Source organism: Stegostoma tigrinum, chromosome 27 (assembly GCF_030684315.1).
Source record: "Stegostoma tigrinum isolate sSteTig4 chromosome 27, sSteTig4.hap1, whole genome shotgun sequence".
NCBI lineage: Eukaryota > Metazoa > Chordata > Chondrichthyes > Orectolobiformes > Stegostomatidae > Stegostoma > Stegostoma tigrinum.
In genome coordinates, this window is record NC_081380.1 from 9881275 (window position 1) to 9906526 (window position 25252).

The window sequence follows — 25252 nt, forward strand, 5'->3', positions numbered from 1 at the left end:
AGAAGAATGAGGGTGGGGGTGGAAATCTTATAGAAACATATAAAATTATGAAGGAAAGACATAAAGGTAGAAGCAGGGAGGCTGTTTCCACTGGCAGGTGAAACTAGCACTACGGGGCATAGCCTCAAAATAAAGGGGCAGCAGATTTAGGACTGAGCTGAGGAGGAACTTTTTCACCCAAAGGGTTGTGAATCTGCAGAATTCTCTGCCCACTGAAGCAGTTGAGGCTACGTTATTGAATGCTTTTAAGGCAAAGATAGATAGATAGATTTGTGAACAGTAAAGGAATTAAAGGCTATGGTGAGAGGGTGGGCAAGCGGCGCAGAGTCCACAAGATGATCAGTCATGATCTTATTGAATGGCAGAGTGGGCTCGAGGGGCCAGATGGCCTACTCCTGCTCCTATTTCTTATTGACTGCTTTATTTGACCATGTGGCACCTTATTAAAGGACTCTTGATAATCTAAGCATTTTACATCTACCTCATTATCTTTCCCCACTGTCTTTGTAACATCTCAAAAGAACACATTTGCTCAACCATGACCTTCCCTTCTAAAGTGCTTGTTCATTATTGTTTATGATGTACTTTTGGTTTCTAAAGGTTTTTCTATTACGTTTTGAAGTAAAACTTCCATTATCATTCCTACTGTTAAGCTCACCTGCCTATAGTTCCCTAGAGTTGTTCTTTCCTTTCTAAGTATGAGAATAACATTAGCTGTCCACCAGCTCTCCGGTTCTAATGATTTTTTAATTTTTATATGCTGCTCGAAAGGATTGCGCTGACTGTTTGGCAGAGGCATTGCCATGGAGAATGCAACAATTAATGATCACTGACACTTATCTACCATGCTTTCTTTAAATGTTAAACTAGGCAGATTGATTCCGATCGGACAGGATGTTAGCTCACTTCTTCAGACAGTGAAGGCTGCTGCCTGTTTTGTTGAGTTGAAACAGGTGCAACGTATGCATATATTCTGTATACAATGAACAGTGCCGTGTGTATTCAAATATGTAGCTTCTATTACACACAAGTGTGCTACACCACACAGCCAATTTAACCAATTTGTCAATTTGACAGTGAAATTAAATTTGCATCACTGTGGCATACCTATTTGGAAATGACACTGGCAATAAAATATTACAACCCAAATATCATTAAGTAATACAATGGTGCTGTACAGCAGCATGTTGTTTGGCCATCAATTTTGCACTGGCTCTTTTGAAGAGGATTTCAATTATGTTCTTGACAAATAATTCACAGCATTCTCACTTGAAGGCTTCTCATGAATCCTTTAAAACACTTACATGGCATGGAATGCCTCAAGTCTGGCGATGTTTTGAAGTAAACATGGGTTATATTTGAAAATCTCTTTTACAATGAATGATCAAATTACAGAACATGAAAGCATTGCCACAGCAGGTTTAACAAGATTAAAAGGATTGAATAAACTGTGCAAGCATCAAGTTATGCTGTTTATCCATTGTAAACCTCAGGGCATCTCACTGTTCCCTGCCACCCCTGAAATACAGCCACACCTCCAAGGGATATGAACTGACACAGAGAAAACAATTAAAGCAGCTGCCTTTTTGTGGCTGCCTGCAGGCTCTTGGAATGAATTTGAACACTGTGCTCTTAGTGTGCTCACGCTCCTTGAGTAGGTAGGCCAACTCAGCAGATATGAGGAGGCGAGGTTGTGTCTTTCTCTGCGTCATGGTTGACAAGCACCTTGGCATTTATTTCATTTTCTGGAATTAGGGATGGGGAGGGAGCGAGTAAGGGAGCAATCAAGGGACGGGGAGGGAACGATCGAGGGAGCGAGCAGCAATTCCATAAATTTTACAATTAGATGCTCTCTTTCCCAGGTTAATGCTACAACAACTCTGAAGCCAAAGAGATGTGTTTTTTATCCCCCCCAGGGGACTTCCAGGAAGAGTAGCAAACAGCATCATAATGGCAAGATTCTACTCTCATTGTCTGGAGGTCACCAACTCAAACGTCCAAGGAGCTTGGCACGACTACTTTGCAAATGAAACCATTCTATGATCACACCTTGGGCAGGGACCACAGGGAGATCCAAACTACCACTGATCCATGCTCTAGGCCACTTTGTTGATGGTTGGAGGGGGCTTTTCAAGAATCTCTCTGACACAAACGTACCTCCCTCTAATTAATTCAACAGAAGCTTAACCACCAATGTTCTCACTAAAACGGGATTCCCCATCAATTCCATCTGTCGAACATGATTGCTGAAGGGAGGCTGAGTTGAGCATTTTCATGGGGCCCATCTCAGCAGCGCAGGTCACAAGGCAGAGGTAAACAGAAGGCCTGACTTTACCAGGCAATAGCCATCTACCGTTCACTGCCTACTTACCGGTTAGAACTCGCTCATCAAACATCCTGTAGGAAACAGAGACAAATAAAAAAAATGAATTTGGCGTTTACAAAATGCACAAGCATTTCAATCAGCACAAACCTTCTGATTTAGCAACCGAAACTCAATTACAATGAGTAGCAGGCCAACGGCTGCACAACAGAGATGCTGTGTGCAAACATAATGAGGACGCGCTCCTGATGTTATTGTCCAGGTGACCAGCAACTGAGATACACATTACTGTAGCTGCGTACCCCAGCAGCCAGAAACCAGCCACACAACGATATGCAAACCTTCTGGTTTTAGTTTCCTTTAGCAGAACACAACTTACGATGCGCCCTTCCCCAGACTCACTGTAATACAAGGCCAAGTTCAATCCACTGGTGGCTCAGATCCTATGCAGGAGGCCCTTTAGTTTTCATTGGAAAGAGCTAAGCTACTGGTCATAGTACATAGGTGTGAGGTTATACACAGTTCGTTATAAATCAATCCTCCTCACTCTTCGATTTTCAAAGTTTGTAAAATGTATTTGAAATGACAAGACCTCCCAGCCTACAATGTGCTATATGACTCTGACTCTATGAAGGAAAAACAGCAGCACCTTTTGTTTCAATCAACACAGACCCTGCTGGTACCCTGTGGCTCACGTGTAGTCACTTTGACTGTCTGGTTTAAAGTTGCTGAGAGTACCTTTAAATCCGGTCACCATGGCTGGGGTCTTTAAGCCTCTTTGGGGGCAACGTGCAGATGACAGTGCCAACATTCACACTGCTTTGCAGTGTGCCAGTTTGGTGACTCTATCCTACCATCGGATCACATTTTCTGGAGATGGAATTAGAGGTGACATGCCCTTGAGAAACAGGTAGCCAAATACCTGATGATTAAAGACCGCCAGAAAGATGATTCTCGTTCAGGCGCCCTCAAGTTGACCAAATGTCTGGAGGTAATCTCCTGATGGTGAAGCTCAGGGCCAGCACTCTGGCGCATGCTTCGAGGGCTTCCTTGAAATTAACTGCAGCCCTCCACAATAGTGGCCTCAAAACTAAGGCCCCCTTTCTGTCTTTCACCCAAACTGCTGCTTCTTTGGGCTGGTGAGCCTATCGTTGGACGCTGATTGGTCAATTCACAGAAAATTCTTGGTGACTGTATCCCACACAGTGCCAGGTCTACTCCATTTGCCTCACTTGGCCCCAACATCAGGGTAAATCCAGCCCCCACATAAGAAGTTTTAAATGAAGAACTGCAATTCTCACACTGGTGCCAAGCTTAGCTCAACGCATTCCTCGGGTTTGAATTCCATGACAACCAGCAATCAATAAACATCATACAGAGATGAACTTACTGCAGGAGATTGTACTACAGTTGGTTTTTGAGTAGCTCTGACTGGATTTAAACGGACAGCCAAGAAACCAAAACTATGCTAATAAAAGTATGACATATTTGTCACAGGTACAGTGCCCCCTCTTAGCACCAAGGCGACATAGCAAAAAAAACAGTTCGTTCAGCTTTGCCTCATCTGTATTCCAGCACATAAAACCAGCAGCAAGGCAAAAAGGAGGTGCCGGGAATGCTGCATCCATGTGAAATCCCAATGGGATAGTAATGAGCAGAGACTCACTGCTTCTGTACAAGGTTCTTAGGGAAAATTGGTTGGATGTCTTTGAACACCCCCTTCTGACCGATTGCAGAGTAGAATTGATCATGAGTAGGACACAGGCACTCTGGAACCAGAGTCTGGTTTGCAGAAAAGTGCAGTTTGAAAAAGCAGGAAATTCCTTCAACATCTACGATGATCTGTCAAGTAAATGGGGCTGTGGCATTCCATCTGCACAATGCAGTGTGTTTTGCTTGGGGTTTGTTTCCATAACTAATGACCTCAGAGTAAAAGGCACAATCCAGCTTAAAAGCCAGAGGCTAATCAGAACCAAATGCACCCACTGACAATTGATGAGATTGAGTGAGATGTCAAACTGCACAATGAAGTCAAAGGGCAGCAATATTTATCCATTGCAATCAATCCTGTGGACTTCATTCATAGAGGTCTAAAGCCTCACTTGAACCGCTTTATTTCAGCAGGGGCATCAGCTGGCCAATACAATTGGCATAGCCGACACTGAAGCGAAAACCAGCCAGTATTCTAACTCCTGATCCGTGAGCACAGAATGACTCATGTATGCTGCCTTAGACTCGGCTGTTATGTCACCTGTGAGTGAACTGCTCACTGGCCACAACTCCCGAACCCAGCTTACCTTTTAATAACAAACCGAACTTTGTGTCTTGCTTCCAAGATACGTTTCAGTTTGGGAACCCCATAGGTGCAAGGTCGCTTGAAGGGAATTCCTTCTGGTATCCCTATGATTTCCACCGCCTCTGGGTCGCAGGCAATCTTCCTGTATGGAACAGGAACCATATGATCCAAACCTAAGGCCTCAGCTACAGAAAACACAGATGACAACAGTTTAAAATATGTTAACATTTACCAGCTTGCTGAGCAAGGCCTGGGCATTTGTACACACATCATATCATACAGCACAAAATCAGGCCATTCAGCCCAACTACTCTATCTTGGTGCTTAGATTGCCCTCAAGCCTCCAGCTTTCTTTCCTCTTCTGGGTCAGTCAACATTACTCTATAGAGACAATAAAGATTGCAGATGCTGGAAGCCAGAGTCTGTGGAAGTGAAGCTGGAAAAGTACAGCAGGTCAGACAGCATCTGAGCAGCAGGAAAGTCAACGGTTCAGGCCAAAACCCTTACTGTATAATTCCCGATCCCTCATGTGCTAACCTTTCCTCTCGAAGTATATCTGAACTGTTCTCTTTTAACCACTCCCTGTGGTAGCAAATTCTACATTCTCACCACAACCCTGCTCAGAGGGGTTTCTCCTGAAGTAAATCGCTAATTCTTGCATTAATGAGACACTAGGTTGGCTCTTCCCTGCCACTAAAAACACACTGGCTGTGTCCGCCAAAAGCTTATTTTAAAATTTTAAAAGACCGTATTTGTTCTAGTCAAAAATGGTTTTTGGGAAGAAATCACTGAGGTATACAGGCGCAATGAAAAAGTGTAAAACAGGCAGTAAAGTGGACACCTGGCTGCCAACTAGAGGGCATGGCAGGCAAATTAGAGGCAGTGGGTCTTGATAGTAGCGTTAATTATACTGTTCTCACCAAGGAAACTCAGCAACATCACCAAATAGACTTACTCACTTTTGTGCTGCACGTTTCTTGAACTTTCTTCACTTACCCCACACCTCCCTGAGATCTAGCTTAATAAATAGATGACTTTAATCTCAACAAATATCGAGTTCGGTGTTGGGGGGAAGAGAGTGGGGGTGAGGGGGCTGGCTGCAGGGAGAATGAAATGAAACTAGAAATTTTTAAAAGGAATGCAAATTCTGCAGAAGTTCACTGTTCTGATTTTGCTGTCAGACCTCCCCTGGCATTCACCCCATCTGGCTGCTAAACCTGACAGGACCCCTGGAGGGCACAGCTCCGAGCAAAAACATCACAGGTAGCTGCAGCAGCATATTATCTGCTGAGGTCAACCTGAGAGCAAGTGTAATTAAAATTGCAGTTTCCAGCTTAATGGCTTAATTTTTTTTAAAAATTGCTTTGCAGCACCAAAGATTGACACTTGGAAGGGTAGTATCTGTTGTCTGAGGAACTATTGTTCAATTTGAATCAATGAAATGAAGAGGTATTCGTGCTGGGGAAACACAGCATTTTGTTTTCAGGGACTAGATTGAGTACTTTCAGGTTAGTCACAAGATGAATTCATAGAGTGTACTGCAGCATGCAAATGAAAACAACTTGTACTTTGTCTCTTTCCCCAGGATCTAATTTTCACAGTCCTATTTTGTGAACAAACATTTCTGGGAGAAATTTTAAGTGTGTGTATTTTAACTAATTCCTTTTAATGAATGTGACGTGTGGGGCAGAGGATCAGCCAATGTGTTGTAACCTATACAGTCACACGCTTTTAATGGTACGTACAGTTATATCATCCATTTCAGGATTAAATATAGACAATACATTCACATAAATATATACCAACCGCCATCTGAAACATTTGTAAACTCTCCACTTGGTGAGCACAACTAAATGGTGCTTCTTTAATTCCATATTTTAAATATAGGTCAATGCTATATTTATGAATATTGAAACATAGAAACTCAGCAGGCTGGAGGGAGAAACAGATTTAATGTTGAGTCAATGTGACTTTTCTTCAGTTCTTCACTTCTGAAGAAATCATGAAGGATTTGAAATGTTAAGTCTGTTTCTCCGCCCACAAATGCTGCTAGACCTGCTGAGTTCCTCCAGCTGTTTCTGCTTATATGTCAATTCTCAGAATCCACAATATTTTGCTTTCATTAGAGTGTTTTATTGACTAAACTGTGTCATGATGACTCTGCGAACATCTCACCTGACACAATTAGTGACCAGAAAAGGATGACAAAATCAGAAGTTACTTGACACCAGGTGATAATCCTATAGATTTATTTGAACACACCAGCTTTCGGAGCATTGCTTCTTCCCTGGGTGTAGTGAGAGAGGTGTCAAGACCCAGAATTGAAAAGTAAAAGATCAAAGAATCATACAACTGATGTGAATGTATTGAATAAAACAAAAATGCTGGCTCACTCCCTCCTGTTAAATCTTTAACCAGTTAGAAACGTGATGCAGGTCTCCACTGATTAAAATGCAAATCCCAGAATTTCTCTCAAGTCACTGCCCCAAGATAACCAAAGGTTTTATCAATGTATACAAGAGGTGACATCTCAGGCCAGACAATGCATTTTAGGTGCGAGGCTGTGTTTAGAATCTGGATGTGTTTTAATCTGGAGTCAGACTGGTTTTACTTCCAAAGCAGGAATTTATAAAATGCCCCATTGACTGTCTGTGTCTGCAAATTGTGTGCTTTTTGAACAAAATAGAATGTATCTAAAAAATACTGTTCAAATAAACCTGTTGGACTATAACCTGGTGTCATGTGATTTTTGACTTTTATCAGGCGATGAAGGAGCAGTGCTCTGAAAGCTTGCTATTTCAAAATAAACCCATTGGACTATAACCTGGTGTTGTGTGACTTCTGATTTTGTCCACCTCAGCCCAACGCAGGACCTGAAAAGGCCAAACAGAAGACAGAGAAACGATCTCACATGCAAACAGTGCCATTATTTACACAGTAACCAGCTGGTAAACCTGTGGCATTGGTTGGGAACTGTTTTTGGACGATGAATCAACATCTCACAGCACTCACAGCCAGACTTACTATGCCCCAGGGCCTGTGCTGACCAAGGCGCAGTGCTTTTATATCAGTGCAAAACATACAATGGGGAAGGAGATGGTTAATTCTATCCAGAACCTATTTAAACCAAGCTGACTGTAATGAGCAAGCCTGAGCAGTCCTGCTGGGATTCTGCAGCCAGGCTGGCTACACAGCACTACTGCAGCAAAAAGCATCTGTGGCAATCTAAATTAATTTAGATTCAGTATTTTTATTTTTCTTGGACAAAGTATGCAAACTTCAAGACAGATAGATAATCATTCTAACACATTGTGCTTGTTTCACTCGTTCATTCACCCAGCATCAGCCAACAGGAACACCCTCCACTCTGTGGATACGGGTGGAAAATTACCCATTTAAGCCTTTGGAGTAATGTTGTTAAACATGTTTAAAAGAACATTCTACAGATTGGAACATTTCAGATAAATGGATGGTTACACAGGTAATTATCATGCACATGGACTGACTACAGCAATTTATGAGCTAATGTAGAAAGATTTTATAGGAAATCTGCGGAGAATATACAGACTAGATTCTTCCAAAATTGATCGCTCCTCAACCAAGTCTCTCATTTCCATTCACTTTGGCCAGATGAACAGAACTGGATTTTAAGTCAACAGCGTAATCCTGACTAAAAAACTGTAAGAAACCCAGATTACGACTGCATCGGAATTAAAAATCAAGCCTGTATGCTGCAAAGTTGTAACTTGGGGATCTACCAGAAGCAGCTCACATTTTCCTGGCAGCCACATCATTTTCAAATCCCTTCCTTAAACAGTAGTATTCTCAAACAGACCAAAAACACAACAATCAAAATTGCTAAGTCTTAAACATTCAACTGCCTGATGTCTACATGACATAGCAATAACAGCTTTCATTCCAATATTTTTCAGTGGCATTATCTTAGATGAACACTACTGGTATTGCGTGGATTTGGCCACTTCTGCCAGTATGTGGTGTTGAGATAATTCTCCTTTGTCTTGGCAATAACTAGTGATTAGTGGTAGAGGATACACCACAGAGTATTTACAGAAGAGGAACTGTTCTTGGATAGCAATAAGATTTGTTACATTTGATCAGGCAAGGTTATAATGAGAGCAGCTCCAGATATATCTGCTCCCTCTGAAAGCTCGAGTAGAACTCAGGTCTCCACCCACAGACTGTGGGGCATCGGTAAAATGAGGGGTTGAGCCAATAACACTTTCAGAACCATTGCCCTATACGATATCTCTTCAAAGCTTGTTTATTTTGCCACAGTTAATCCGTTATACAATCACATGCACATCTGTATGACATGGACCACATCCCGGTCTCTAACCTCACTAATCCAGGTGGTCTAGCTTTTCCACACTTTTCTCAGAATCACCATCTCTTTGAAAGAATGGGAGGGCTCGAGATAGGAGATGGTCGATTTTGGTGGGGACCTGCAGATTGCTTCTCTGTTAGAAGTCAGGGGTCCGTTCTGTTCTTCGTGGATATTATGATTGATCTGTTACCTTAACTGGAAAGCCCTTAATCTCCTGAATTTCCTTCCTGGAAGGCAGCTACTCTATTGAAAGAAATACTTTCTTCCATGTGGCATTCCTGTATTTCTGGGTGTGGCAAACACTTTCCAATTGGAAGAGGTAATCTCTGTCTACAGCATCTTGGATGCTTACACCAGGCAGCTTCCTGGACCTGTGAACATTGGACTGGCTCCAATGGAGTCATAGGCAGCTCACTCTCCTCAAATTGATCAGCAGGCTGGAGACCTTCAGGCATCTATTGTGGGTTTAACTGCGGAAGTAGGCTTTTCAGACACTCATCATGCCCCTGAAAGATTGCTGCTCGTTCTGTACTGCTTCTGTCCGTTGACTGTTCTGTTTTCAAAGACAGAGATTGTGGTCTACTTAGATGTTGAGGAGGCCATTTGACAATGTGTCACACAGTAAGCTGCACCCATGGGTGTTAGAGACAAAGGTACTGGCATGGATAAGGGTTGGCTGACTGGCAGAATGTAAACAATGGAGATCAAGGGATCTTTTCTCAGCATGGCAGCCAGTGACTTATGGAGTTCCACAGGGGTCCACATTGGGACCACAACTTTCACATTATACATTAACGATCTGGTCAAAAGGACCTGAGGGCATCGTTGCAGAGTTTGCAGATGACACAAAGATAGGTGGAGGGACAGGTAATGTTAAGGAAGCAGGGAGGATGCAGAAGGACTTGGACAGGCTAGGAGAGTGGGCAAAGAGTGAGATTATACACTTCGGTCAGAAGAATAGAGGAGTTGAGTATTTTCTAAATAGGGAAAGCCTTCAGAAATCTGAAGCACAAAGGGAATTAGGAGGAGTCCAAGTTCAAGGTACCCTGATGGTTAAGACATAGGTACAGTGGGCAGTTAGGAAGGCAAATGCAATATTAGCATTCATTCAAAAGTACCAGAATAAAACAGCAGGAATGTACTGCTGAGGCTGTATAATGTACTGGTCGTACAGAAGTTGGAATATTGAGAGCAGTTTTGGGCCCTGTATCTAAGGAAGGCTTTGCTAGCCTTGGAAGACCAGAAGAGGTTCACAAATATGATCCTTGTCACATAAGGAGCGGCTGAGGACTCTAGGACTGTACTCAATAGAGTTTAGAAGGATGGTGGGGGTGGCAGGGAAAATCTGACTGAAGCTGAAAGAATACTGACAGACCTTATTGAGTGGACATGGAGATGATGTTTCTAGCAGTAGAAGAGAGTAAGATCAAGGGGCACAACCTCAGGGTGAAGGGTCAACCCTTTGATTCCTTCAGGCAGAGGGTAGTGAATCTGTGGAACTGATTGAGTATATTTAAGACAGAGATAGGTTCTTGATTAGTAAAAGGATTAAAAGTTATGGGGAGAATGCAGGGGAATGGGGCTAAGAAACATACGATTCGATGGTAGAGCAGGGTTAGTGACCTGAATTCAGCTCCAATATCTTGGTCTTATGAACTTTTCAACTAGTCTTGTGAAGTTTGTGACTACAGCCTCTCTACTGACAACTTTGTTGATAACTGTGTTTTTGATGCTGACTGATTGTCGGTGTCTTCTTAAAGTGGCAATGCTTTTAAAGTGGTAAACACACTTGAATTTTTTTTAAGAGAAACTCAGGAGGTCTGGCAGTATTTGCAGAGAGAAAGCAGAGTTAACATTTCAAGTCCAGCGACCCTTCTTCAGAACTGAAGAACTGTTGTTTTCTCTCCACAGATGCTGACTTTCTCTGGCAACTTCTATTTTTGTTTCGGACTCCCAGCATCTGCAGTTCTTTGTTTTTATGCTTTCTTTTTATTCTTCTGAATTTCTTCTCATGCTGGGAGTCAGATTTCATCCACTACAACCATGTGGGAATTTCCCAGGTGATCATTCCCTGACCTCTACCATTACAAGGTACTGGGTAAAAGGCTGTTTGAGGCACAGTCAGTTCTGCTATAACATGTTTCTTCAACGCAAAGTGGCTTTAACTCAGTTGAAGAATTTAGACCAAAATTTGTAGAACGCGAAGTTACCTTACCTGTACTGGCTAGTATGCGATTTTGGCCCCATTAGTTTAAATGGAGCAGCTACTGTGGGATTTTCTTATACTGCGAGATTGCACAAGAATGAAACTATCACGTTATATCAGAACCTATTGCAGTGTCCTGCCACCGGCTACTCCTTTGTCTTGGGCCTATCGAGTGATTAAAAGTAGAGGATATACCACCATAGACTCTGTACAGGAGACACGCTGCTCTGGATAACAGAAAGATTCATTGCAATGACAGCAACTAGAAGAACTACATTTGGTCAAGCAGACTTATTCAGAGCTTGGGACCTGCTACAGATATATCTACTCCATCCAGAAGCTGCAGTAGAACTCCTTGTTTCTACACACAGGCTGTGCACAGCCAATGTAACATGAACATTAACCCCTTCGGGACTATGACTTAATTCACTACTTTCAGTCAGTGCGAGTTATAAACATGCAATGAAAAGTAAACTGAACTCATGACTCACCGTATCTGCTGTTGAAAAGAATCTGCACACATTCCCTCAGAATGTTGATATCTTCCGTTTCCTTTATATACAAGTTCCATTTCTCTGTGAAATAAGATCAGAGATACTGTAAATCTCTCCTACTCGGGAAGCCCAACGAGTAGTGGCCTATGGGTGTCCAGGGACTCTTACCATGTACAGCCCCCTCCTGTAGAGTGTTCCCATGCACATGTTCCCTGTGCCCTTGCCCGTTTGCAGCAGTAAGATGGGGGCATGGGATGGGGGCGGGGGGTGGTGGGGTGCGGGGAAGGTTGGTAGATTCATGTGTTGCATTCCAGTCAGGGCCTGCCCCAGTTGGGGGGCATCTGGAGGGGACGGGGCTCCCCACAGTTTGCCACAATGGGCTGAAGGAGGTAACTGGGCTTATTGTAAAACCACAGGGTCTTCAACATCCATTGGAAACGCAGGCCCTGAGGGGCATTATTCCTGGCTCTTGCTTACAGTGCCTGATCTCTCCTTAGTAAATCAGCTGGGAATGACAGGACTAAAATAGGGAACTCGCAGCTAACGGAATCAGCAGCAAAAGCGGCATCCCATCGCTCCATGTTGCAGCAATTAGATTAAGTCTTAATTAAGACCGTTTGTAATTAAGAAAACCTGGACAAAACAACAGGAAACACAAGTTAAAGGCCCTTCAATGAACAAACAGGATATCACTGTGCTCAGAGAAGAGTACAATACTCATTCCATGGGTGAAGGGCCACATGCAAGATGGAAGAATTTACATTTAAACAAATATATCACACGCTTCAGATCTCCAGAAAATGCCTTGATGCATTACAGCCAATGGATTGTTTTTGGATGTGGTTATTGTACAGGAGCACAGCAAGGTTCCACAAACATCAATGAGATAATGACATGTTTGTTGAAGTATAGAAGCTGATCAGGAGAACTCCTCCCTGTTATTTTCAAATAATGCTGTAGACTCTTTTATGGACATTCAAGACAGCAAATGGAGCTTTTGTTTGACACAGCCTTTCTGAAAGGCAGCACCTCTGACAGTGCTGCACTCCTGCAACACTATGCTGAAGTGTCAGCTGAAATGCAATGCTTGGTCCTGGTCTGGAGTTTGAATCCAGAGCTTTTCCTAGCTCGATGATGAATGGTACCTTTAAGTCAAACCAAAGAAGGTCCACACTAACTGCAGGTTATATATAATCCCTGCATGCAGGTGCATTAAGTTGTAGAAAGTAGTTGCCCACTTGCTTTCTACCACAACCACAAACAGAAAGACAGTTTTATTTAAAGCTGTTCAATTTTATTTCTGCCAGTAAGCATGCAGTCTGTTCGAATCCTTTCAATACGCTGTCCAATATCTGTCCTAACTCTCACCTAGGGACCTGCCTCTGTTATTCAGAAAATCCTGTGAATAGTGATGAAATACTAAGAGCAGTTGTCTACTCATGGACATGATGAACTGAGGATTGTAAGCCAGTATCTGAACCAAGTACTCTGGGGCTTGGGTGGCCCGGCAGTGTAAAACTCACTCTGCGAGGTCCCAAACTGCGTCCATCAGAGCAGCACATTACATTCCCCACACCAGCCACCCTGGGGTTGCTCTAAATGATGCTGCCAACCTGGAGCCTGTTGTCTCCTTGGTACTACGCACCTCCTGGAACCCTGCAGTCTCAGCTCAAACGTTACGCATTTCATCTCCTGGACAAGCTACACCCACACAAAGCCAGCCCAGGGATTACACCTGCAACAGTGTTTAATGAACCTATTACATATAAACACAGAAAATGCTGGACAAATTCAGCAGATCTGCCAAAAGGGGAAACACAGTTAGCTTTTGATATCAAGGACCTTACTTCAGAATTGAAAGCTGGAGAAACGTCTGGCGAGGAGAGTAAAGAAGATGAAGAACAACAAGAGTAAAGGACAGGGGGTGGAAGAGATTTAAAGGAACCAAAAGCAAAGGGAGTGGTAATTTTTATGGGTTCATAAACAATAAAAAGAGTGGGTGTGGATGGCAGAATAATGAACAGCTGTGAGGAAGGGAAAAATATCAAAGGATGAAATTAAGACCAGCCCATACAAAAAAGAAAGGAAACAGCAAATAAAAGCTTGTGGCATGAAATTGTTAAACTGAATATAACGTCCAGAGGGCTGTAGATCACCCCATGAAAAGATATGGTACTGTCTGGTTGCCAATTACCTCACCAACTCCCAACACAGTTGTCTATTGACCTTCTGCTTATTATAAAGTTGGAGTATGTAATGAATAAGAGGCATCCTCTCTCAACCTATGCCAACAACAGTTGACTCTTGTGATGCGGTGGTAATGTCCCTCCCTCAACACAGGAGGCCTAGAGGCGCAATAACATCTCTGACCAGGTGGATTCGATGATAACACCACCAATAACAGACACAGAGAAATGGTGTATACAAAGTAACTGAAGATCATTTAAACAGTTGTCAGGCTGTCAAAAGAAACAGGCAAGGACATGTTTTTGTTACTTTAGTCAAATAGAATCATGAGTAGCTTGTACTGAATCCCTGGATCACTAGTTGGATTGACAAACCAAATCGATTCTGGTACTACTCTACAATCACTTGAAGATGCTCTGAGAAAGCAACTTCTTCAAATGAGGATTTCTGGCCTGCATTTCTGGCAAGGTTTTTTTTAAAAAATTCATTCATGGGACGAGTGTGTCACTGGCTAGGCCCAGCATTCACTGCCCATCGCAGAGCATAAGCTAAGAGTCAAATGCAGTCCAGGCCAGGCAGATTTTCTGAAGGGCATTTGTGAAACAGATGGGTCTTCCTAACAATCAGATTCATGGTCATCATTAGATTCTTAATTCCAGATTTTTTACTGAGCTCAAATTCCAGCATCTGCTGTGGCAGGATTCGAACCCGGGACCCCAGAACATTACCTGAGTCTCAGGAGTAATAAAACAGAAAGAACTGCGAATGCTGTAAAAACTGGATTTGCTGGAAAAGCTCAGCAGGTCTAGCAGCATCTGTAAAGAAAAAAAACTCAGTTAACATTTTGGGTCCGGTGACCCTTCCTCAGAACCAGCCCCGAAACGTTAACTATGAGTTTTTTTCTTCACAGACGCTGCCAGACCTGCTGAGCTTTTCAGCAACTTCTGCTTTTGACTCAGAATTAAATAGTCCAGCGAAACCATTAGGCCATCATCTGCCCCACATGTTTTTATAAAAGAAAGATCCAAATATACTCTGATATGAAGTCGTTGGGACTGAAACGTGATGTTCACATTCACAGAATGTTCTGAATTACTTTTGAAATGCAGTCACTGCCGAGTAAGTGGCCATATGTTGTACAGTCAGTAGGTAAATGCAGCATTAAAATGTGCATACTGCAAAGTTCCATTAACTGCAATGAGATCAAAGAGCAAATAACTTCATCCAGTGAGAGCACAATGATTTTTGGCCGTTCTCTGCCCACTTCTTCTTTGAAGATGAGGTGTGCTGAGTTTAATGTCTAGAAGGCAAGCAGGACCTGGGCTTAACCGTGCCTTCGTTATAACAGCACTCGGTCAGTTCAGTAGCAAAGTATCAATCTACATTACATCCACAAGGCCCGAGATGCAGCTACAAGCCGCCATCTTTTCGATTCAGGGGTAAATGCCTAATTCTCCGATTAATTTCTCATTTTGATTACACTGTGTCGCATCCATTAGTCTCCATTTAGCCCTCATGCTTAAACAAACATTTGTAGGTTTGATATGATTGTGGTAGAGATGACAGCTCTAAAAAGATCCCAGTCATACTCTTCAAACCTTGCTCTAAGTATTTATTCTCTTTCAAAGGTTGTGGCACCTCCTGCAGTCAGGTTGGTGTAGTAGCCTGTCTACTGTCTCCGTTCAGTACCCACTCCTCTCAGATAAATCAGGACAAGGGCCGCTACCAGACCATGTATCCAGGCAATCAGAGACAGTGCTCCTTGCTTCTGGTCACACTGGCTGATGTTTCACTCACCTTAGGCCAAAGGCACACGGCTGCATTGTAACCTCCCGCAGCAAATGCTGACAAAGCCCAGGCAGGGGAATGACCCTGCACCGTTTGGGGCCGATCAGTGACTAATTCAGGGTCCAGGGCCCCCGGAGAGATATTCCGACTGTAATTTGCATTGACAATCTTTGTCAGACAATCAGGGATATAAGACAAAGTATCCCAACTGTCACTTTTACCCCATGCAGAAATAAAGCAGAAATTTACTGAGCTGACTCTGACCAAATGGTAATAAAAAACAAAGCAGTGTGGTTGCTGGATATCTGAAATAGAAACAAAGTGCTGGAGAAACTCAACAGGTCAGGCAGCATCTGTGGAGAGAGAAACAGAGTTAACGTTTCAAGTGTGATGTGGCTCATCTTCAGACTGAGGGGGTGGGCTGAGAAAAGGTTTTTTTTGACATTGTTCACAAGAGGGGCATGTGGAACGAACGGCGAAGGGGACCAGAGTAAAAGACAAAGGGAACGCTAATGGCAGTAGGGGACAGATCGCAATGAAGAATGTGCTAATAGCAGAAAATCGATTATGTGGACATACGAAAATTGGGAGGAGGCCATTCAGCCCCTTGAATCTGCTCCGCCATTCTGCAAGATTTTTACTGTAACTTCAAATCTGAAATCCTACCTACTCTGATGATCTTTCAACCCCTTGCTTAACAAGAATCTATCTACCTCAGCCTTAAAAAATATTCAAGAATCAACTCTGCCGAGAGCAAGCCTGTTTAAACAAGAGAAAAGATGATGGCACGTGTTTCAAACTGAGGACAGAGCTCATTCCTTGAAGTGGTTGAATTCAGTGAGGAGTCCTGAATGTTATAAAGTGTCTAAGTGGAAAATGGGTTACTGTTCTTTGAGATGCAAGTTAAACTGTGCCCACTGCATTTTTCTCCCGAGATGCCTTCTGTGCTTGAGACCTAGTAATGAGGGTAGAACGAGAGGATTTTAAAAGTGCCAAAGGACGCTGTTCAGCCCATTATGTGCTTACTCTCTGGAAGAGATATCCACTGAAGCCCATTGCACTGTACTGGAAAAATGCTCTTTTCAGACACTATTACGGATCAGCTTCCACCTGCTTTCTTGGCAGCGTCCCCATTCTAAATAAAACACTTCCTCCTATCTCTTCCTCTGCTCTTCTGGGCAGATTTGAGAGTTAATTTGCTAAAGCAGCATTTAGGAGAGTTGAGAATTAATTGAAAATTGCCCAGCCCGCACCTTTATTACTTTGCAGGGGGCCTTTTTAAGATCTGGTGCGTTCCAGTTGTGGGAGGAGGAAGGAATGCAGCAGCAATACAACTGATGGACCAGAAAAATCAATTTCTCTGCAAAGAGTGCAGTGAGGTTTGCAGGGGCACACTGATTAGACACAGGGATAGGAACTAATGCACCGTACTCACTAACAGCCCATACACTTCATACTCCACAGGATGGTTATTAATGCACCTCAGGAAAGATTACAGAATTAGCACAATGCAGAGAATAGAACTAATCTGCCTTTTCCCATCTCCCTGAGCACCACTTCCATCAAAGTAATCATCCAATGCTATCTTAAATGCCTCAACTGAACTTGTCTCCACCACATTTCCAGGCAATGCATTCCAGGCCCTAACTACAACTCAACTCGTGATAACTTCTCTCTCACATCATCTCTGCTTTGTTTGCACATTCACTTTAAACCTATGCCCTGTCGCTGTTTCTTTCTGGGAACAGCTCCTCCTCTATCTACTCTGCCCAGTCCTCATCAAGGCTCAAAGAGGAGCATGATTGTGCAGCTTGATAAAACAAGAAGCTAAGACACATTCCAATGTCTGCACAATACCATACAACAGTGGTTAAAACATTCTGTGACCCCTCAACTACAGGGCCACTTGATTATTCCAAAGGGTCATGCGTACTACTAGCTGTATTGAAGCAGCCACAGATGTCCTACTCTACAATTGAACCACCTCCAGAAACGTCAAGGCAGAGATCCCCTACAAAGGCACAGATGAGGCAGGGGCTGTGCCTGTGATAGGGTTAGCACTGCAGGGCTGCATGCAGGCTGTTCTTGCCATCGCCCATACTCCACAGCAGATAACACAGACTGCTCAACAGCAGAGTATTGCACAGACCTTGCACATTCCTCAAGTCTAACACTGCAGAACCACCCTGAGCAGTGGAACAAAGCTACCGGCAAGAACTGCAGTGATGACTGACGGGTGATCTTACACCATCCCGGCAAAACACTGAGCTGGTGATTCCCAAATCCCAAAGTGGTGCAGCAGGATCGATCAGTCTCACTCAGCACCAACAACTCAGCTCATGGTCCTTGCTCAAACCTAGCCCCTTGGATTGAGCTTTTCTGCCCAAGTATGCATTCAGGTCTGATCCTGGGTTCATATAGGGAAGCAATTACAGAATCCATCACTTCTGCGAAGGAAGATGCATTAGTGTGAAACTGTGCTCTGTGTATTATTGCAGTGTGACCAGTGTACAACATCTTCTCCAATAGGGATCACTGTGCAACCAATTAAACACAGCATTGCAATGACACAAAAATAGGTGCTTGATCATAATGCTATCTTGCTGTGATCATCTTGTCTTTATTGACTGTTATTGTATTCGCAAACCTGTGAGGCATCATGACAGTTATAGACAGGCAAAATAAATACCTCATTCTACCTCAGTGAGGCCATTGCATGAAAATGCTTGATGGGCAAACACATCTCCATGACGACGAATGGAACAATACAATTTGTATGGCATTGCTTAGTGGGTGTCGTCGCTTCTGTGACTGTTAGCTGTGGCTACACATCTAGATATTTAAATTAATCTCTTCTGCAGCTGGTATGTCCCAGCATGTCCACTCCTGTCCCCAGGTATTCACATTAATCTTTGGTGCTTACCTTAGCCATTAGTTAGCGAGAGGATTTCTTGTACTCTTCCTGTAATGTCTGTAACGACCCTCGCTTTAATTTATTAACATCTCGGACATGCTCCTTCACTTGTGGGGAAGTGTTCACACTTGGAGTTCATTTTACTTCTGCTTCACGCCAACCATGAATGCCTCTTTCCTCCACAGACCATTTCCAGTCAACACTGCACAGTCCAGGGCAGGACTAATGGAACTTGGGGATTTAAATCCATTACCACCTCCTTCAAACAGCAAACCTTACTAAGCTGATGTCTCTGCAGATATACATTGTGGTGCACACACACATTTGAACAAAATCTCATTGTACAGATACAAGGTCTGCAGGGGAGCAGAACTTCTGGATAAGGCAAACTCATTGTGCAAATAGAGGTTTCACCCCACGGTGGTTTCCAGATGAGATGTCATCAGCAGCATTAACAGGATAAACATCATTGGGTCAGAGCAAAGTAAAAATTTTAAAAAAGTGTTTAAATCTTAAAAATCATAAAAGAACTGGTCATATCAATAAACTGTAAAGATTTAAGCGCATTCAAACTCAACCTGGTCCCTTGGATTTAGTAGATACAAACGCAGAATGATTAGAAGGTCTGTTCAATTCCCAGCTGTTCTTCAGTGCTGACCATCAACCATTGAACCTTCAGCGCATGATGCTGGTTTGTCAACAGCAAAGTGTTTCACTGAGGCTAAATGCTTACGTTATCTCCTGTAATGTGGGGAACTGGGCATAGATACCCTGGTATTGATGAATCCAACAGACATTTATTACATCTACCCACAAATCTTACATTCCTCAGGCACATACATGTCTGAGCTAACATTAAATGATTAGGCTACAAAGGAGGAGCATGCATTCAGCAGCATGTCATGCTTCAAGTGATCTCTGGGTGAAGTACAGAGGCCAGTATGCCATTACCAGGTCACTCTTTATTTACTTGTGCACAGTACATTGGCTGTGATCAGCCAGCTTAGAGACAGTCCCCTGAACTGAGGAGACTCTCTGAATCCCCTGTTTATAAATTCATTCACAGGATGAAGGCATTGCTGGGATAGGCCAGTATTTACTGTCCAAAGGGCAGTTTAAGAGTCAACAACATTGGCTATGGGTCTGGAGTGGCATGTAGGCCAGATCAGGTAAAGATAGCAGTTTTTGGGACTAAAGGACTTTAGTGAACCCATTGGGATTTTCCCCCCAATTGTTAGTCAGGGCTCCCTGATTGGGGTTGTAAAGACCTCAGTCAGTGAGATCCACCTAGTTCCAATCCCTACACTGGGTAAGCTGAAATAGAAGATCTTTACAGGTCACAGTAGGATATCATTAGCATGTTTCTTAAAACCTTTCTAACGGAGAGACACAACAGCAAGAATGAAAAATAGCTAGGAACTAAGTCCCCACAGCTTGAATTTTAGCAAGTTAAATCCACAGTACATTTAGAGTCATACAGTTATACAGCACAGAAACAAGTCCTTCACTCCAACTCATCCAATGCTGACCAGATATCCTAAAGTAACTAGTCCCATTTGCTAGCATTGGTCCATATCCCTCTAAATGCTTCCTGTTCAGGTGCCCATCCAGGTGCCTCTTAAATATTGCGATTGTATCCTCCTCCACCACTTCCTCTGGCAGCTTGTTCCATAAATGTGCCACCCTTTGCGTGAAAAAGTTGTTCCTCAGGTCCCTTTTAAATCTTTCCCTTCTCAATTTAAACCTATGCCTTCTAGTTTTGGACTCCCCTACCCTGGGGATAAGACCTTGGCTATTTACCTTGTCCATGCTCCTCATGATTTTATAAACCTCTATACGGCCATCCCTCAGCCTGTGACACTCCAGGGAAAACATCCCCAGACAATTCAGCTTCTCCCTACTGCTCAAACCTGTCTACCTTGGCAACATCCTTGAAAGGGCTCAGAAAAGATTTACATGTTTAACAACATCTTTCCTACAACAGGGAGACCATAATTGAACACAGTATTCTAAAATGTCTGCACCAATGTCCGGTACCACCACGACATGACATCCCAACTCCCTGACTCGATGCAGTGATCAATGAAGGGAAGCATTCCAAATGCCTTCTTTATCGCCCTGTCTACCTGCGAAACCACTTTCAGGGAACTATGCACCAACACCTCAGGTCTCTTGGTTCAGCAACACTGTCCAGGACCCTACCATTCACTGTACAAATCCTTCCCTGATGTGCCTTTCCAAAATGCAACACCTCATATTTACCTAAATTAAACTCCATCTGCCACTTTATAAAATTTATTAACTCATTATTCATAGAAGCAGTAAGGTGACTTAAATTCTACCCAGACCTTTTGGGGCAAAATGGAAATTGAATAAAATGACAGGACATGGCTCAGCTGTGCTGCATCTCTGCTCCTAGGTAAGGAATGGCAGTCTACAATTCCCAAGGCACTGGGCCCTTCCAGGACTCTGGATGTGGGGAAAATTACTCCCCAAACCCTACACGTTTACCTTCTCGGCAGAGAAATTGTTAGGTATAAAAACAAGGAAGCTGCACCTCACTGGGTATTGTACATATGTTGCAAGATCAGTGAAGTGGGTATGGCATGGAAGTGGTAACAATTCCATCAGAATGTCATTTTTTAAAAATTTGATCGTGCATTGCCAGTATTTGTCACCCATTACTAAGTGCCCTTCAGCAGGTGGTAGTGAGCCAATCCAGAGGGTAATTGGAATTGACTCATATTGGTGCAAGTCTGGAGTCACATGTAGGCTAGATCAAGTAAGGATGACAGATTCCTTCCCCGAGGATAGTTGCAAGCCAGACAGCATTTTATAACGGAGATAGCAAGAACTGCAGATGCTGGACTCAGAGGCAATATAGAGTGGAGCCGGAGGAACACAGCAGGTCTCTGATGCTGCCTGGCCTGCTGTGTTCCTCCAGTACTTTATAATGATCTGGTAGTTCCATGATCACGACTGATGAGATTAAATTTTTACATCTGATTTATTGACTCATTGATTTTAAATTCTCTCAGCTGTTATAGTGCGATTTGAAACCCTCTTTGCAACATTAGGTTGAGCTTCTGGATTACTATTCCAGTATGACCTCTACATTATTATTGTTAAAACTATAAAGGCACTGGTCAGACCGCAGCCCGAGTACTGTAAAACATTCTAAAGTGGAGGCAGTCTAGAGAAGGTTCACTCAGCTGACGTCAGGTATCAAGGGACTGGTCTCAAGGATGAAGTTAAGTTGGTTGGGTCTGTACTCATTGGATTTTAGAAATATGAGAGGCAATGCTATTGAAACATACAAGATTCTTAGGGGGCCTGATTGTGTAGATGTAGAGAGATTATTCTCCCTTGAGAGACAGTCGAGGACCAGAGTCATAATCTCAGAATAAGGGTCGCCCAGTTCAGGGACGAGGAGGAATTTCTCCTCTCAGAGAGCAATGAATCTGTGAAATTCATTACCGCACAGGGCTGTCACGGCCTGGTTATTAAGGCTGAGATAGACCGATTTTTAAATTGGTAAGGAAATCAACAGTGATAGAGGCAGGGAAATGAAGTTGAGGATTATCAGATCAGTCACAAACTCAACGAATGGTGGAGCTGATCCAATGAGTTAAGTGACCTACTTCTGCTCCTCTGCTATATGGTCCAAACTCATTAATAAACACAAGTGTAAAATAATCTTTCAAAGGTTGCCCGATCCCCAGTGAAACAATGGGTTAGAAACTGGTCTTTCTCTGGGTTCATGCCCAACTCAGGCTGAATTGGAAAAGTGTAATGAATGCAGGCCATCTCAATCTAATCTGGAGATCTTTCTGGCGCATCAGAAATTTGGCACCGATTGTCAGTATCACTCAGAGCGGATGTTTGGTGTGGGTAATGAATTGTAAATATCAGTAAGGGATAATCTTCAGAGACTGGGGCCAAGAACAGTGTGCACCCAGTTTTATGCTGAACCTGATGCACTGGACCTGGCTGATCCTGACAGGAAGTGGCTCAAAAGTGACCACTGTTCAGCATTGCAAGCTTTCCTTTGAATGAGGTAAACACAAAGATATTTTCACTCAATATATACCAAATCAAAATGGCACCAAATATATTTAGACTATCTCAATCCACAGTGACTACAGGAACACTTCAGTCATGTTTCACAGTTTCCAACTTTACCCTTTTGGAAATGTTTATTCATCCTTGTGGCCACTTCTGTAATTAACTTTGAGGTTCAGATTCCCTTATGCCTGTCCTAGATGATGTTTCAAGATTCCCTGTGTTACATCACTCTGGGGTAGCGCACTGGAAATAGAAGCTCGCTAAATTTGGAATGGTCACAGAGGTTAAAAATTTTACAGGATAATAAAATGTGAGGCTGGACGAACACAGCAGGCCAAGCAGCATCTCAGGAGCACAAAAGCTGACGTTTCGGGCCTAGACCCTTCATCAGAGCTCCAAGATAATAAAATGTGAGGCTGGACGAACACAGCAGGCCAAGCAGCATCTCAGGAGCACAAAAGCTGACGTTTCGGGCCTAGACCCTTCATCAGATGTGTGCAAAATTCACCAATTTACCCAAATTTCAGACCGAAGTTAACAGAAAGCATGGAGCATGTTTCTGTGAATAGCAAGAATTATTATATATTACACAGACAGATTCTGGCTACAGGTAAACAATTATGATTCATCTGCATATGATTCTGTTTAAAATGCTAAGCCTCTTATAGAACATCTACTTGTACTACATATTCTCTACACGTACGTACATGTTCTTTTTTAGGGTGTGGATGGTGGGAAAGAATGGGAAGGCAGTTCAGCGGTCTCTGTTCAAAGGTTTTACTAAATAGTCCTTTTGGCTTGGCCTTCATTCTTCAGCCAGTTTCATTAGTGTGCAGGTGGCATAGAGCAATTAGTTTGCACTTATGAAGTCTCTGACTTACTGGTTTAAAAGCTACAACTTACAGAAACTGACAGAGGAAATCAACTGGCTTTCTTCAGGCTTAAGGATTTTTTTTAAAAAAGTACAGAATAAAAAGACAGCTCCTTCCTTCTTGGAGGTCTGATGGCTTCCACCAAACATTCACATGCTCAAGTCAATAAATGTGGCGCCGGAAAAGCACAGCAGGTCAGACAGCATCTGAGGAGCAGGAAAGTCGACGTTTTGGGGCAGACCACTTCTTCAGGCCCCGATGAAGGGTTCCAACCTGAAAAATCAACTTTCCCGCTCCTCAGATGCTGTCTGACCTGCAGTACTTTTCCAGTTCTACATTTATTGACCCTAACTTTCCAGCATTTGCAATCCTTACTGTCTCCATTCACATGCTCAAGCTGTTCAGCTACCTGGGAGCCAATCACATGGTTGTTGGTAGGCAGAAGGATTTGTCATTGGTCTACAGAACCAATAAGCTACTTGTTGCTTACCGAAACTCCCTTTATTCACATCCCCAGGCTCCTGTTAATCTGCAGTTATTCCTCTACTTCTTGAGCAAACAGCAGTGTACCACAGCGCTAACAATGAGTGCCAGCTAAGTTGCTTTGAAAAGTGTAACAATTCCTTCAACAGTCCTTAGTGTTAAAAAAAAACACAAAAAACCTTCAGATCTGCAATTAGTCTGCCCTCAAGTCGGCCCATACTTACAGGAATTGATTCAAAATTATAATCACTACACTCAGCCTACCTTCTCTGGAATGTAGTCGGCAACACAGCATGTGATTTCAAAACAGTTACTGACAAATTTTACTTGGCAAAATTAAGCTCAGCCTGTCCTGCCTACTGTGTTAATCCTTTATTATTATTATTACTACTACATCACCCTCTAACTGCAGATTATCCAAAAACAGATTCTTATCGGTGATCTGTTAATATCACTTAGCAGGTAGTCAGTAGATGAAAGGGATTGACCGTTTCTGTGACACTGCTCACTCAGACTGGCTCCAATTTACTGCACCTCCCTGCAAACTACAAGTAGATGTTTTATTCTCCTTTTATTTGACAAGCCTCATTGGAAAACAAGGACCCACAGGATCGGATTTAAAAAGCGGTCCAAACACTCATTCAGCTCATCACCCAGTCTTATCCAAAAAAAACAATACAGCAAGCTATCAATACTGGAATGTTGAAAAGTATTATATATACGGCCAGACAAGTCTGTTATTTAGCTAGAAAATTCCAAAACTAGTAACGCTGAACAACCACTCTTATCAAAAATGTATCCAATGTCCCTCAACATTTTCAGCACTATCTACAGCCACTGACCAAACTGCTTCACATCATCTACAGATAGTCAGTGGGACAGAGTAGACATTGAAACGATTTTCAAGGATAAAAACAATGGTTCTAGAAATTGTAGCAAGAAATTGTGCTTATAATTCTTAAGTATCTTCCTTGACAGTTAATTTAAAACATTATAATACAGTAATTTATAACATAAGTTAAATAATAACATCCTCCAAACTAGTGGTTTCTAGTGCAGTACAATTTCACTATACGTCTATGCCCCTTTAGTCTATCATCTCACCACCAATAATCCAATTCCCAGGCACTGGAATTCTCTACATATACCCCATCACCTCTCATAATGCCGATCCTCTTTTTAGACTATCCTTAATCTCTACCTTTCTCAAGAAACATTTTGGTCACAATCAAAGCACTCACATGAAAATGCATTCTCAATTCAGCCTACACTGACCCCA

General features: G+C 42.8%; 1 protein-coding gene across 13 annotated transcripts in view; it reads right to left on the reverse strand.

Moving 5' to 3' along the window:
* The window catches only part of gtf2ird1 (GTF2I repeat domain containing 1), a 183595-nt gene that overhangs the window by 88986 nt on the left and 69357 nt on the right, over nt 1-25252 (reverse strand). For all 13 annotated transcript variants that reach the window (XM_048557305.2, XM_059655254.1, XM_048557298.2 and 10 more), the window contains 3 exons: nt 11662-11745; nt 4621-4804; nt 2372-2397 (listed from right to left, as the gene is read on the reverse strand). In XM_048557305.2, coding sequence (XP_048413262.1) covers nt 2372-2397; nt 4621-4804; nt 11662-11745 — 294 coding nt within the window. The remainder of the gene's footprint in view (nt 1-2371; nt 2398-4620; nt 4805-11661; nt 11746-25252) is intronic.